This window comes from Chroicocephalus ridibundus, chromosome 1, assembly GCF_963924245.1.
Source record: "Chroicocephalus ridibundus chromosome 1, bChrRid1.1, whole genome shotgun sequence".
NCBI lineage: Eukaryota > Metazoa > Chordata > Aves > Charadriiformes > Laridae > Chroicocephalus > Chroicocephalus ridibundus.
Genome location: NC_086284.1, coordinates 190,661,176 through 190,674,252, shown reverse-complemented (window position 1 = coordinate 190,674,252; position 13,077 = coordinate 190,661,176). Strand labels below are relative to the sequence as shown.

Here is a 13,077-nt window from a genome sequence, read left to right as displayed (position 1 = left end):
CCAAAGTGCTGCGTTTAGAAAATGAAGTAGAGGAAAGGAAAATCATTTTATGTAGACACCAGCGATCTAAATTTCTCATACTCAGTAGGAGTGAGGAATCTGGGAAAGTGAAAGTCCTGAAAGAAATATGTAGGTACTGCTTCTTTGTAAAGTGAACTCATTTTTAGAATAACGTAACTTCAAGATTAAATCTATTGTGGCATTGGCTTGCAAAAGGATCCCGTCACATGACAGGGAACTCTAGAGCATAATTTAACATTATTATGAATACAGGTATTACTACGCTAAGTTTTTTTGCGTGACAGTTCAATAATTACTTAGAATTTTCTGTTATCTATAGTATATTCCACACAGTGGTGTTTTTCTCCACCCATGATGTGACATACTGACTTTCAGCATATTGTTTGTTCTTCAAATATTTGTTTTAGGATACTATGATTATGAAGTAAAAGCTTCTGCGTATCAAAAATGTTGGTTAAAGCAAGTAAAAGCTTCTGCTTATCAGAAATACCTTTTTGGACTGAAGATATATTTTATGTCTATATTAAAATTCAATTATTCTATGAGAAGCTCCTACTCATAAATTTTTTCCTTTTTTCCAGATTCTCGATATATTCTTCTTCCGGTAGTTTTACATCATCTCCATATGCATTTACAAGAGCAGAAGGACCTTATAATGTGTGCACGTATCCTTAGCAACATATTTTGCCTCATCAAGAAGAACAGCTCAGTAAGTAAACACCATGTGACATCCACAAGGTGTTGAACATCTTTATATGGCTCAATGACATTTAATGACACAAACTGGACCTTGACCAAGACCATTTTAAAGTGTTCTGTGTAGTGATTCTGCATAAGCATGTCATCTTGATTTCTCGTGAGCCATTTCTTCCCATGCAAGAGTATTTTAATTGTAGCGCATAGCGTTCTGCCAAGCTGTGACTCTTTTTGAGTGTTGTGTTGGACAGAAAGAAATGTCCACTTTCTTTTAGAGGCATTTTCTGTTGTGGGCTGTTTCGTCAGAGAGGACACAGGGGTGATACAGGTAAATAGATTGATATGACTGTTGCAAGGGGGATTGCCCTTGGTTGTTAGTTGATAGACTTTGTGGCCAATTTCTGATGTTTGTATTTGCAAATTAATCTGTGAAAGCTACATTATGAGAGCTAGCTTAGATACGTGTATTGCAAATATGAAGATGGTGATAAGTTCTGACAGGAAAAAGGATATAAGATGATTAAAAGCAAACATTGCCTGTAGTTAGTGCAGTACATACATAACAAGGCCAGCATACATTACGTTGGAATGTGTTAGTGAGAACTGGTTTATGTGTTTCTTCATTTCATACCACTGTCAGCAATTAAAGTTGCTCCATCAGTGATTTGATAGGGACGTGGCGTGCGACTTTGGCCCCGTAACAACATTTTCATTGCAGCGGCTCCTGGATTAGTGTAATACCTCCTTACAAGATAAAGTGATAAAGCATAGCTGTGGTTTTGGACTGGGGGAAAGGTTTACATGTCTGGTCTTAATTTCAGGAGATCTTTCATTTGGAGTCACCAAGGCAAAGATGTACACAATAACAAGTGGATGTCTACATAAAACTCTCTCCAGTGTTCAAGATATGCGGCTACTATTTTTAGTAGTCTTTGAGAGTATTAACTTAGTGACTTTGATATGATTTTTGTGGATCAGTTTAGAGCCTCATTCCTTCCATGGTAATCAAGATAATTTAGTGTTGAGGGAGCAAGTGAATTTGCAGTCAGGCAACTTTGAAAATCAATGTTGTTGGCCATTCTAACAGTACTTTGTCCATGAATGCTCACAGTTTGATACAGTTCCTAAATACACTGTATACTGTCTGCTTTCGTAAGTAGCAAAGTTAACATTGTTTAGTACTAGATGAAGTGACAGAGAAGCCGGCCATGACACTAGACTCATCTTGAGTCCAAACAGGAATTTTGAGTTTGTTACAAATCATATGCTTTGGGTGTGTAGGAAGCTGGAAGAAAAAAAAAACCACTCCTACACCTCGATGTCAGCAAAGTTGAATGATCTGTTTGTCAGCTGAGTTTTAGTTTGGTTGTGTGCATTTGATTATGAAGTGTTTCTTTCTGCAAAGAATTATCATCTTAAATTGTGGATAAAATCGCTCAGACTAAGATGGTGGTGTCTGCTGCAGTGGAGACAGAAAACATTGTTGAAGCAGAGAAAACACATTTCCATCTGAATTAAAAAGGAAAAGTAACTACAACTTGACTTCATCAGCTGTTTCCATGCATGTAATTGAGGTATCATGATCTCTTTTGGCGGTGAATGCTTTGGTTCCTTTGTATCGATACTGCATACAAGCAGTTGTAGGCTTACAGAAATGACTAATTTGTTTGTGCTTCTCAGTTGATGGGAAGCGATGTAGCTGGTCCTTACTGCGGAAGCAGGTCTTGAAGGTTGAGCACCATCTGCTTGTTTCTGGTGATAGTTTCAAAGTGTGAAAACAGAATTCTACTTTTTGGAATTTAAGCCTCCCTTGGCAATTTCCCCAGAAAATATATGGGTGTTACCTATAAAAATCTTGCCCCAAAAGTTCTCATATATTATTTACTGCTTTCTTCTAAACATTAATTGAAAATAGAGCTATGCTAATTTGATGAACACTTACATATTCAAAATCATCCCCGTAACTGTCCTTTATATTTCAGTACAATGCAATTAATTGAAAACTGTTAGAAAAAAATCAATAGAATTAAACAATATCTCAATTAGAGAGTAGTCCTTGTTTCTCAACTGTGACATTCATAGTAAAACTATCATTTGTTTCTAAAATAACACGAATGGAGATATGCCTGTGGTCATCTTTCTATTTTAAAATCTTAAATGTTTTATTTATTATTTAAGGAAAAATCTGTCCTGGAAGAAATTGATGTGATTGTGAACAGCCTGCTAGATATTCTGTTAAGGACCATACTAGAGATTACCAGCCGACCACAACCATCAGGCTCCGCTATGCGCCTCCAGTTTCAAGATGTGACTGTAAGTTTCTTATACTGAAATAGCTCTCAGTTGTCATTGGTTGGACTACTAGATTTGTGACAATATTGTCTTTATATTGCAATGCAGAATGTTAAGATTTTGTGTATAAAACAGAGGATGAGGAGAACAAAGAAAACTTTTCTTGCATTTTATTCATTTTCAGTGGAAACAGTAATTCTTTTCATCAAATTTATTTATAAATTGTGACCAAAAAAAACCTCAAAACCAGTATTTCTTTTGAGACTGTTTCAGGTCAATAATTATTTCATTGTTTTTCTTTTACTGACAAATGTAATAGCTTTCTGAAACTCTCTTTAAGTTTGAATTCCTGAAAATGCAAGAGCATCAATCAACAACATTTTATTTCCTAAAACTCATATGTTTTTACATGATGAAACAGCTCTAAAAATGCCTGTAGAATCTGTGACACTGACTTGTACAAATTCAAATTTATTAATTTGGAGATTATTTTTTTTTCTCTTGGCTGAGCATTTGAGCTTCATTTCTATCACATGAAGTAGAGCATAGAGGATGAATTTAGAAGATTAACAAATGATATTTTGGTCAACCTACTATAACAACTCATGCAAATTAGAAGGTTGAAATGCAGGCATTTACAGAAACGCCTATCATGAGCACTGACGAAACAAAATGAAGTGTTATTTTGCTTTGTTTTCAGCAAGGTTGCCAGTTTGCTTTTGAAGGGCAAATCAGTTCTAATATAGTAACGGATGTGACCTCAGTATGAGGTGAGGGGGTAACATTTTGTGCAGAGAACACACTACGCTGTGTGATTTACCATCTCATTATACACTTAATTAATTAATTAATTGCCCAATTTTTACACTGTAACAGTTTTCATTAATGGAAAGATGACTGTTTTTCAAACCAGAATGTCCTCTGAGATCAAACATTTCAAAAGCATTTAATAGCTGCGGAATAAATGTGTTGTTGGGTTTTTTGTTTGTTTGTTTGCTTTATTTTACCCCACAGAGAACAAACATTATATGAAGTGTTTTATGGAGCTGACCAAGCTCTGTAATAAGATGACACCATGCTTTAATCACTGTGATTCAGCAGGACTATACATCTAAGAGTTTGGGGTTTTTTTATTTAAATTACAAAATTACAAATGTACGCTGTGTGGCATATCAGGCCATCACAAGAAAATCTAAGCTGAAATAATGGTTGTAGTAGACCGTTAGCATAGCAAAGCTCCGAGCTTATCGGTTTCCTGTGAGATATCCACCTGCTTGCAGATTAAGTTTTCATAAAACACCATGACAGCCTAATTCTTTCACACCATCAAAAAATTAGACTCTGAAAGTGCTTTCAAGTTGCAAAATTTTCTTTTTATGCATCAGAAAAGCCATGTCATTGTCACCACAGGCTCTCAAAGAATACTTAATGTGGAAGTGACTCACAGCACAGCATAAGGCAATTATATACATTTATGTAGAAACATCATGCAGTATGGGCTTATGGCAATACATGGAGCCAGATTCTTGGAACTATTTGTAGAGCAAGTATGATAAAGTACTCAATGTGAGTACAGCAGTAGAGTCTGTTCCAGTGTGTTACCATTATTTCAAGCTGCATGTATCATAAAATATTCGTTGTGAGATGTTTCATGGCAGCACACTGGATAAAATTCTGTCATAATTTTGCATCAGATACAGTCTTCCTTGTGGAAGTAGTCCCAAACTCATCTCGGTGTGATCTTCCAGGCCCACGTGTCACTGTTTTTCTGCACAAAGAAGCAGCACAAAGTAGCAGCATAAAAGCAGGCAGCATCAGGCTGGGTGCTGCCATGACCGCACCATTTCTTTTCTCTTAAGTAGTTTTGGTACCTTGGTACCATTTCAATTTGCAGTGCAAGAGGCATGTGATGCTTTAAACTGAGCACAAAGAAGACATGGCTTCAGCGTGTCATTGTTACAGATGTTATACTAACAAGCATTGAATTTAAAGTAATGGTGAAAGTGAAACTTCTGCTTTAGGATGTCAGTGATATAGACCTTTGGATTTCCTTAGGAAAAACGTGTTTGCATATAAAGGGTTAGCTGAAAGCAATCCAACTGAAGTGAACCTTTATTGATTTCAGATCTTGGAAGTTCAGAACCTAAATGAATTGCAATTTAATTGTGAGCTCCATGTATCTTCATAATTGTGCTCCATAAATAAGACACAAAAAATTACTTCAGGATTCCACCTAAGTGAATTGGATATACTGCTTGGCTTGCCTTATGACACTAGAAATAGATGCTGAATGTTTTTTTTATCAAGGTCGTTATGTGTGTGGAGTTTGCTTTCGCGCAGGATTCGCATGTACCATGACTATTTAGTCTGTGTCTGACACTGGCAGAAAGCTTACAACATGCATTTTGTGTTGAGTTCAACAAATGCAGCTGAATGTTCATTGTTATTTTAAAAACCAGCTGCCTGTATAGCTACTTACATTTGAATTAAAAGCTCAAATTTAGCGGTCAGTTAACAATTAGCTAAAGCTGGTACTCTTTTATAGCTAATCTGTCTGTCAACTACAATAGTACCGCTTTCTGTAACAGACTGTGATTTTTAATATACTACTATAAGTCAAAGTAAATGTGGGAACATAGAAGGAAGGTGATTAGAAAGGACTGCTTAAAATTCTTATGCAAGAAGGGAAGTATTCAAAAGGTTCATACTCAAATTTTGTCAGTCAAGCTAGCAATCAGGTATACTTATAACCTTATTTATTTAGGCTGCTTGTTTTGGCTAATTAGCCAAATCTGAGTAGTCTCAGATTTTATAACTGGAATAAAAGTCTCCAAAAATTATGCCTATTTAGGTGAACATACATTGTACTAAATGGCACAATAAAATCATATTGAGGCTAGGTATAATGAAATTGAAAATATTAAAAAATGATAGAAGACCAAAGTCTTCTTGTTTTCTGAAGAGAACCCGATAGGGTTGGAAATACATTTTCAGATATCTACAAGATAGCAGCAGTAACCTTGATAGTTATGCCCAGAGCATGAAGATTAAGAGACTTTGTAGCCTTAGGATATTGTTTTGAGAATGCTATGTTCACTGTAAAAACAATGGTTTTACAGGGAGGTAATTAATTTGGGATCATTACTTCAGTGTAGAATCTTATTATGGGCAAGACAATTATTATTTTATCACCACGTTGCCAGTGAAAGCCATCCCCTCACACACCACCAAATATACAAGGTATAATCACAAGTGAATTAGGCCTTCCAGTGCAAAATCTGGAGCAGCCATTCCTGTGAAAGCATACGCCCTTTTCAATCTTATTTTCTGTTTTTAATGGAAGACAGGTAAAAATTTTCCCAAAATTTGACTTGACAATTTAATATAAGACACCACTTAAAAATAGTTATCGCACCTGTCTGTTCTCCCAGTCTCATTCCCCATTCCTGGTAGATACAGGCTGGAAGTGTATTTCCCATTTTTTAACAAGTTTATATGATTTCAGAATTGTTCTTTTTAAGCACTGAGATGAAATTCAGACCTTTCACTCTTTACTCATCCATTCCCCATCCATTCTGCAGTCGGACCAGATTGATGCCATTCAGTGTTTCTTGCCAGTTCCAAAGAGAACAAGCGGACAGGAAAGGGAGTGAGGGAGAACCTATTCCTTCCCGTAGCATCTTGATCATGCACAGGAGATAGATACCCTGTGCACTTCTCTGCTCTTTTATTCCTGAATCCCATGCTGCCTGAAGGAGGCAGGGAAGAATCCTCACAGCAGTCCAGTAAGGTCCTCAGCTTCTGCCTGGACCATCCCTTTTCCGCAATGTGGAGTGTGAATCCAGGAATTGGCACCGTGGGAGAGAGTGGTCTTTGCCCTATGATTAAACTCAACTTCTAGATATATGTTTTAATGAGATATTCCTCTGTAGGTCCAAGGCAATTTCTGATCAAAACGTTTTCAAAGTTTGTTCAATCCTATAAATGATTTTTCTTTTTGACAAATATGGGTTTTTTGTGATGAAAAAATATTTTTAAAAAATTCCCAGCTAACTCCATTAATTTCTTCCCTAAAGTGAAACAATAGCGTTCTTCCCAGAATTGTTGCAAAATATTTTTGTTTATATTTGTTTCAAAACTGAGTTGAGTAAGAGGTTGTAATTTTAGCAATCTAAATAATCTGTTTAAAAACAGATACAAAGGAAGCAAATCACAAATCAAAATTTTACTGGTTTAGCCCTTCTGGAACTATTTCAAATAGATTTTGCTAAGCAAGTAAACTGCATTTGGGGAAAAATAATTCTTTAAATAGGAAGTACGTTCATAGCTAAATTAATGTATTTTCACAAAATATGGAGTCTAAGCCTAATTGTAGATTAATTTCCCTTGCATTTGTTCATTATTTTTAAGTGCTTATAATGTGACAGTTTAAGCTCAAGTACAGAAGACGTTATAATCTATAATATTTCTATTCTTGGTTTATCTGAACAGGGGGAATTTGTCTCCTGTTTGTTGTCACTCTTGCGACAAATGACTGATAGACATTATCAACAGCTTCTTGATAGCTTCAACACTAAGGAAGATCTTAGGGTAAGTAACGGAGTTGTCTTTGCACTTGTTCAAGTCTCCTTTTATTTCTCTTTTTTATTTATCTCCCTTTAAGATATCCCTGTGCTTTGATGAAACACTTCAGTATTTAAATGCAATCCTTTTTTCAGATTAACTAACTTTTGCACAGGCTTTCGTGTGTACTCGGGTCCACTTTTATGGTGGGGCTTGGATTCTGTTGCTTCTACAATGACGGCAGAGAGAATCGGCATGCGAGGGACTATATAATAGCTTTAAAGCCATAAACTTAGCCTCCAAGCCTGTTTTAAAGATGGTTTCAATCTAAGGTTACACAGTTCTGCTTGATTCTTTCTGTCAGGCCATAGGGTTTTTTGTTTAGTTCATTATATTTGTTTATTTAGTCATTCATTAGATTATATGTAGCAATGGCAAACATGCAGCTTGAGAAATGCATATTTAACTAACTCTCCATTGTTCTTAACTGTGCAGTGAGTCCAGCGGCAGGAGGGACTGTCAACTGTCAGACTTGTGATGTCTGTCTGCCCAGTTTGATCATGGAAGAGAGTAGCTGCAGAGCTCTTTCAGGGCAGCTTCTACCAATTTCATTGATGGAGTTACTGGGTTCATGGAGATACTGCATTTTTAATTCCTTTTTAGAAGAGGGAGATGGATTTTTAAAAAAAAAAAAAAAAAAAAGGATTTCCTACATAAAGATATACATTAAGACTGTCACTCTGCTAGACCCTGACAAACTTACATAGTACCAAATTTGATCCACACAAGAAATCTCGAGTAATCACTTATGCCCGTTATTCAGCCAGTGATCCTAGACAGGAGGGTAATCATGTCCTAGTGTGATAGTATATTTTTAGATGTTACTCTTAAATTACCATTTGGTAAACTGCCCTGAAAAGGGGAGTCTAGTCATGGTGCAATTTCAGATTTCCTTAAATTCCTGATATCGGTTTAGAGCTGTTCTGAAGAGAGCATACCATTTGTGAGTGCCTTTTCTTTGTAGTGAGGTGCTCATATTGAGCTTGAAAGATAGAAAATGCCAAGCAGTTATCTCTACCATGAATCAAGAGTGCTACCTAGGAGTTATACAGGGTGGATGACTTTATACTAGTATTACAGCATCTGTTTTCGCCTAGCATAGTTGTTATCCTTAGGCAATTTTTAGTATATGTTGTGGAACCTAGGCATTTTTTACTGAAATTTATTTCCCTTTTGCTTGAGTTCTGAGCAGGTCCCTATTACTAGGTTTAGATTTTTATATTTCCTAGAAGTTTCAAGCTTGATTTCTGTTTGATGTATCTATGAAATAGCGTTGAGTTTATTCAGACTTTCTTGCTTCCAGAACATGAAGAATCTCTAGAATTAATGCTTGAATGGTGTTTGATTTGACACATTTATATTCCCCCCACGCACACACCCGACTATTATAGAGAGACATATGGAAAGCAGCTGTAGCCAGTGCCATCAGCTATCAAAATAGAGGTCTTAAGAACTCAAGTCCAGAGTTTATTTCCATTCAGATCTCATCAAATCAGCATCAGCTCCATCAGTGATTCAGTGGCAGTCGGTTGATCATAATTAATGCAGCATTCCTGCTTTCCTGAATCTTAAATAATACAAGATATTGGTTTTTTCCCCTCACTTGGAAATATCAAATATCACTGAAATACGTATAACTGAGAGCAAGAGGGGAAGATGAGAGCTAGTGTGTGAAGCTGACACTGCTGTTAATCATGAGGTGATTGTGTATGACTTAAGCTATCTAAACCATCTCGCCTCTTACCTCTGTATTTTTCTGCTTTGATTGCCAACTGTGGAACTTCCTTGATATTTTATACTGCTTTAAGATATGTTTCTTAGGAAATGACATCAGTATGAGTAAATGAAGATTCAGAAGGTGTAAATATCTCTGATAAGACTTTTTTGTGTGTGAGGTGTTTTGAGAGATTGAACTAGTAGCCATAGTTAATCTTGTGGCTAGCATGTACTTTGGGATTTAAGCTTCAGCGGTAACTACCATCAGCTTGCTGTATTTTTTAATCCCCTTTTTGCCCCCTGGTCAGTGATGTCAAAGTGGATTTGGTCTTCCTTAAGCCACATTACAAGTACAAATCTGATACGGGGTTTCCAAGGGACTTATCTGCGTGTCACCCAGGCCTTTGAATTGCTATCTGCTGTGCTGTTTTGCTCTGCCTACCTCTGTTTGTAATTAACCATCTACACTGAATGGTTAGGCACTGATATCACAAGGTATTTCTTCTTTATTCTGGACTAATTCTGAAGGCGACTATGTCATGTGCTTGCATGACTGCAAGTTTGCACAGCATTTGTGATACTATTAAAAAAATACCTCCACCAAACCACTTCTCCAAACAAAAATTCACTCATGCAAATACTTGTAAAAAGGGAGTGAATGTTGTCATTCATTCTTTCGAAATATGCTTGCAGTTCTTACTCTTTTTTTTAACAGTCTATACCGAAATTATTAAAGGCTGTTTGCAGCTTGTTAATCACAGTATAGCAAAATGGAGCCTTTGAAGGAATGGCATCTACACATTTTTATATGACATGGACTTGAGTGATGCTTTAAACAAGTGGTTGTTTATGGAAATGTTTCCACTATTTTGTAAACATATTTAGTTTAAGTAATTGACATGGTGACTATTTTTATTTTAGTCATTTCTTTAAGAGAGTCAGGTTTCTTCCACACAAAGCAGGAGATAGAAAAAGCATTTTATATTTGAAAACATGCAAATGAAGCAAGAAAGAAATGACAGGGGATTCATGGCTGAGTGGTAGCACCAGAGACTATACTTCACTCACTTTTTGAAACATTGACTTTAATAAGGCAGTAATTTTAAATGCTTCCTTTTATCTTTCAATATTATTTTAAAGATATGCTCCTTTTGCTTACCACAAAATGCCATCTTCTTCTAGTAAATATATTTTACAGCAATTTGTAGAACAGAGGCGCCCTTGTAGGCGGATATTTGCTGCCGCAAAGAAGCTCAGATATAATTTATGACAAAAGGTAACAGGGGAAGTTATTAATAGGAGAAGTGGGAAAGTGAATGAGAAAAACATTATATGTTAGCACAATGCAGCTTTGACCACAGCAAGGTGGTTTTGGCTGATATGTGTGGGGTTTTTAATTAAAAAATTAAAAGAAGATAAAACAAATAGATAAGCACCTGCCAGAAGGCCTAGTTTTTATCCATTGCCAGTGTACCCTACATCATGTGGCAGAATAGATATACAGGAGAGTTATGATGGAGAAAAAGATATAAACGTTACTAGTTCTCTAATCCCCAGCTAAAGGAGCCTGAGCAGGGTAAGGTGGGTGCCGAACCCTACCACCAAGTGAAATTTATTCCACTGTTCTCTTCTCTAATGACCCCTGGGACACAGGTCCGTAAGCACGAGGAATATCTATGGTGGAGAAGCGCAGTTCTAGCTACCATCCTTCCCCCGCTATGCCAGGACATCTGCTCACATATGTGACTTTTGAAAGGACAAGTACTAGGGCAGAGGGATTGCTCTAAACCAAATATTTGTGCAGCTTCTGATAACAGATTAAGGAAGGAGTGAAGGAAAGAAGATCTGGGAAAGGAGTTGGCCGCAGGATGGATGAGTTGCCTGGGTAGACACAACTCACTGTCAAATCATCCTGTCTTGTGGGTACCTTGGCACACTGCAAAAAAGCTCTAGGATGCTCTATAAAGAATTCATAACAAGTAGCTCGATAACTCTGCAGCGTGAGCCAAAGCGATGGATGATCAAGCAATTAGCTTCAAAGTGGGCTGTTGACCTGAACTAAAATGTTAATGTAGATGCACCCTGAGAGATCCAGTGAAGAGTCTGACCTGCTTCACAGAGGATTTTACGTGCATACAGGGAAATGTGAAAGAAATTCCAAGGCATTTTTTTATTAAATGAATAGATGGTTTTCAGTCTTTCGGAAGGCTATGCTTCTCACTTAATCACAGTTTGATAATTTCATGAAGCAAATGTTGCTGCTAGAGGAAACTGAACTGTGATATTGTGATGTTATTTAAGTGGTGTAAGATAGTACTAGAGCTTATGTACACTAGGTAGGAATATTAAGAGATGGTATTTAGAGTATGTAAAAGGACAAAATTACTCTCTTGCTGTCTCCTAAGATAGAAGGCAAGTGAGACATTAATTATATCTGTACTCAACCAACCAAATGTTGGTTCACTTATACTGCCGGCAAAAATGTTTTTTAAATGTTAAAATCTGTTACGAAACCATTATGATGTGTTCAGCAGAGCAGATACAACTATGAAAGATAATAGTTTAGTGCACAGGAAACAGTTCAAAATATAGTTACAAATTTGATCTTCCACGAATGGTACTTTATAGTAATGCCTTGTGACGTTTGAACCACGAAACAAAAATGAGCAATTGCAGCGTGCAAAATGCCAGGTGTTGTAATGGTGATCAAAATTTTTTATGGAATTGCTACGTGGAGGTGGGTCCCTTGAGAGTGAGCACCGGCGTTGAATATCGATGAGCAGTGCTGACACATGAAGGATCCCAGCACATCAATGGCAAAGTCAACTGGTATTTTCCCCTTTGGTTATTTCCATGCTTATAGTGGATTCCTAGGGAAATGTATTACCCAATCTACAAAAAGTGAATCATAAAAAAATGAAAGTTCACTACAGATTAATACTGTTAACAGAAGCTTAATAGTTGTGTCTTGAAAATCTTAAAACTAACTAGTTCTTGTAAAGTTTTTTATGAGTTATCTGTTTCTTTCAGTTGTATTTCAGCTTTGCATTATACTGCATTTTGTTTATATATTTTTAACATGTACTATAACAAAGAGATCTTCAGTCTTACTCGAGCTTTTCAAATCCACATTTTGTATCTAATATCACTTGTCACTAAATTGATAACACAATTTTCTATTTTTTCTGTTAAAATTAGAAATAATTAGCCTGGTGTTAATGATTCAAAATTTAATGCCAGTGTCTACATTTGCTTTGTTTTAAAGCTTGCTTGGAATAAAAGATTTATTCTCATTTTAGCCCAGTTACCTAAAGAAATGAAGTATATGTGATCTTCCTCTCTGTCTGTCATTCTTTTCTTAATGACTTTTGAACAAGCTGATGAATTTCAGCAGGCTTTGGCAGTGGCCCATGGGTCTCAAAGGCACCAAGTTTACACCTCACACAGCCCTGGGGTTTTAAGTCCTTAAACCATCGCTTGGTTTCCCAACAGCAGCCATTTGCTCTCTTCGGTTCAGCAGCCAGTCAGCTCCCTAACAGCAGAAACATGTATTGTGTCTGGACAATAGACGGGATAAAAATGGTATATGGCAGAATTTGGGACATTATTGTGAGGTAACATACAGCAGCATTCGAGCCATTGTTGTATTGTTGGGATTACAGCACAGGGAAGGGAGGTAACCCCTAAAGACAAAAAGGAGCAGGCAGAAGCATTTAAATTTAGCTACAA

The 13,077-nt window shown here is 36.6% G+C and overlaps 1 protein-coding gene across 4 annotated transcripts in view; it reads left to right on the top strand.

The window, feature by feature from the left end:
- The window catches only part of DOCK4 (dedicator of cytokinesis 4), a 254,777-nt gene that overhangs the window by 180,024 nt on the left and 61,676 nt on the right, over positions 1-13,077 (top strand). For all 4 annotated transcript variants that reach the window (XM_063323184.1, XM_063323182.1, XM_063323183.1 and 1 more), the window contains exons 24-26: positions 603-730; positions 2,896-3,030; positions 7,501-7,599. In XM_063323184.1, the coding sequence (XP_063179254.1) occupies positions 603-730; positions 2,896-3,030; positions 7,501-7,599 (362 nt within the window). The remainder of the gene's footprint in view (positions 1-602; positions 731-2,895; positions 3,031-7,500; positions 7,600-13,077) is intronic.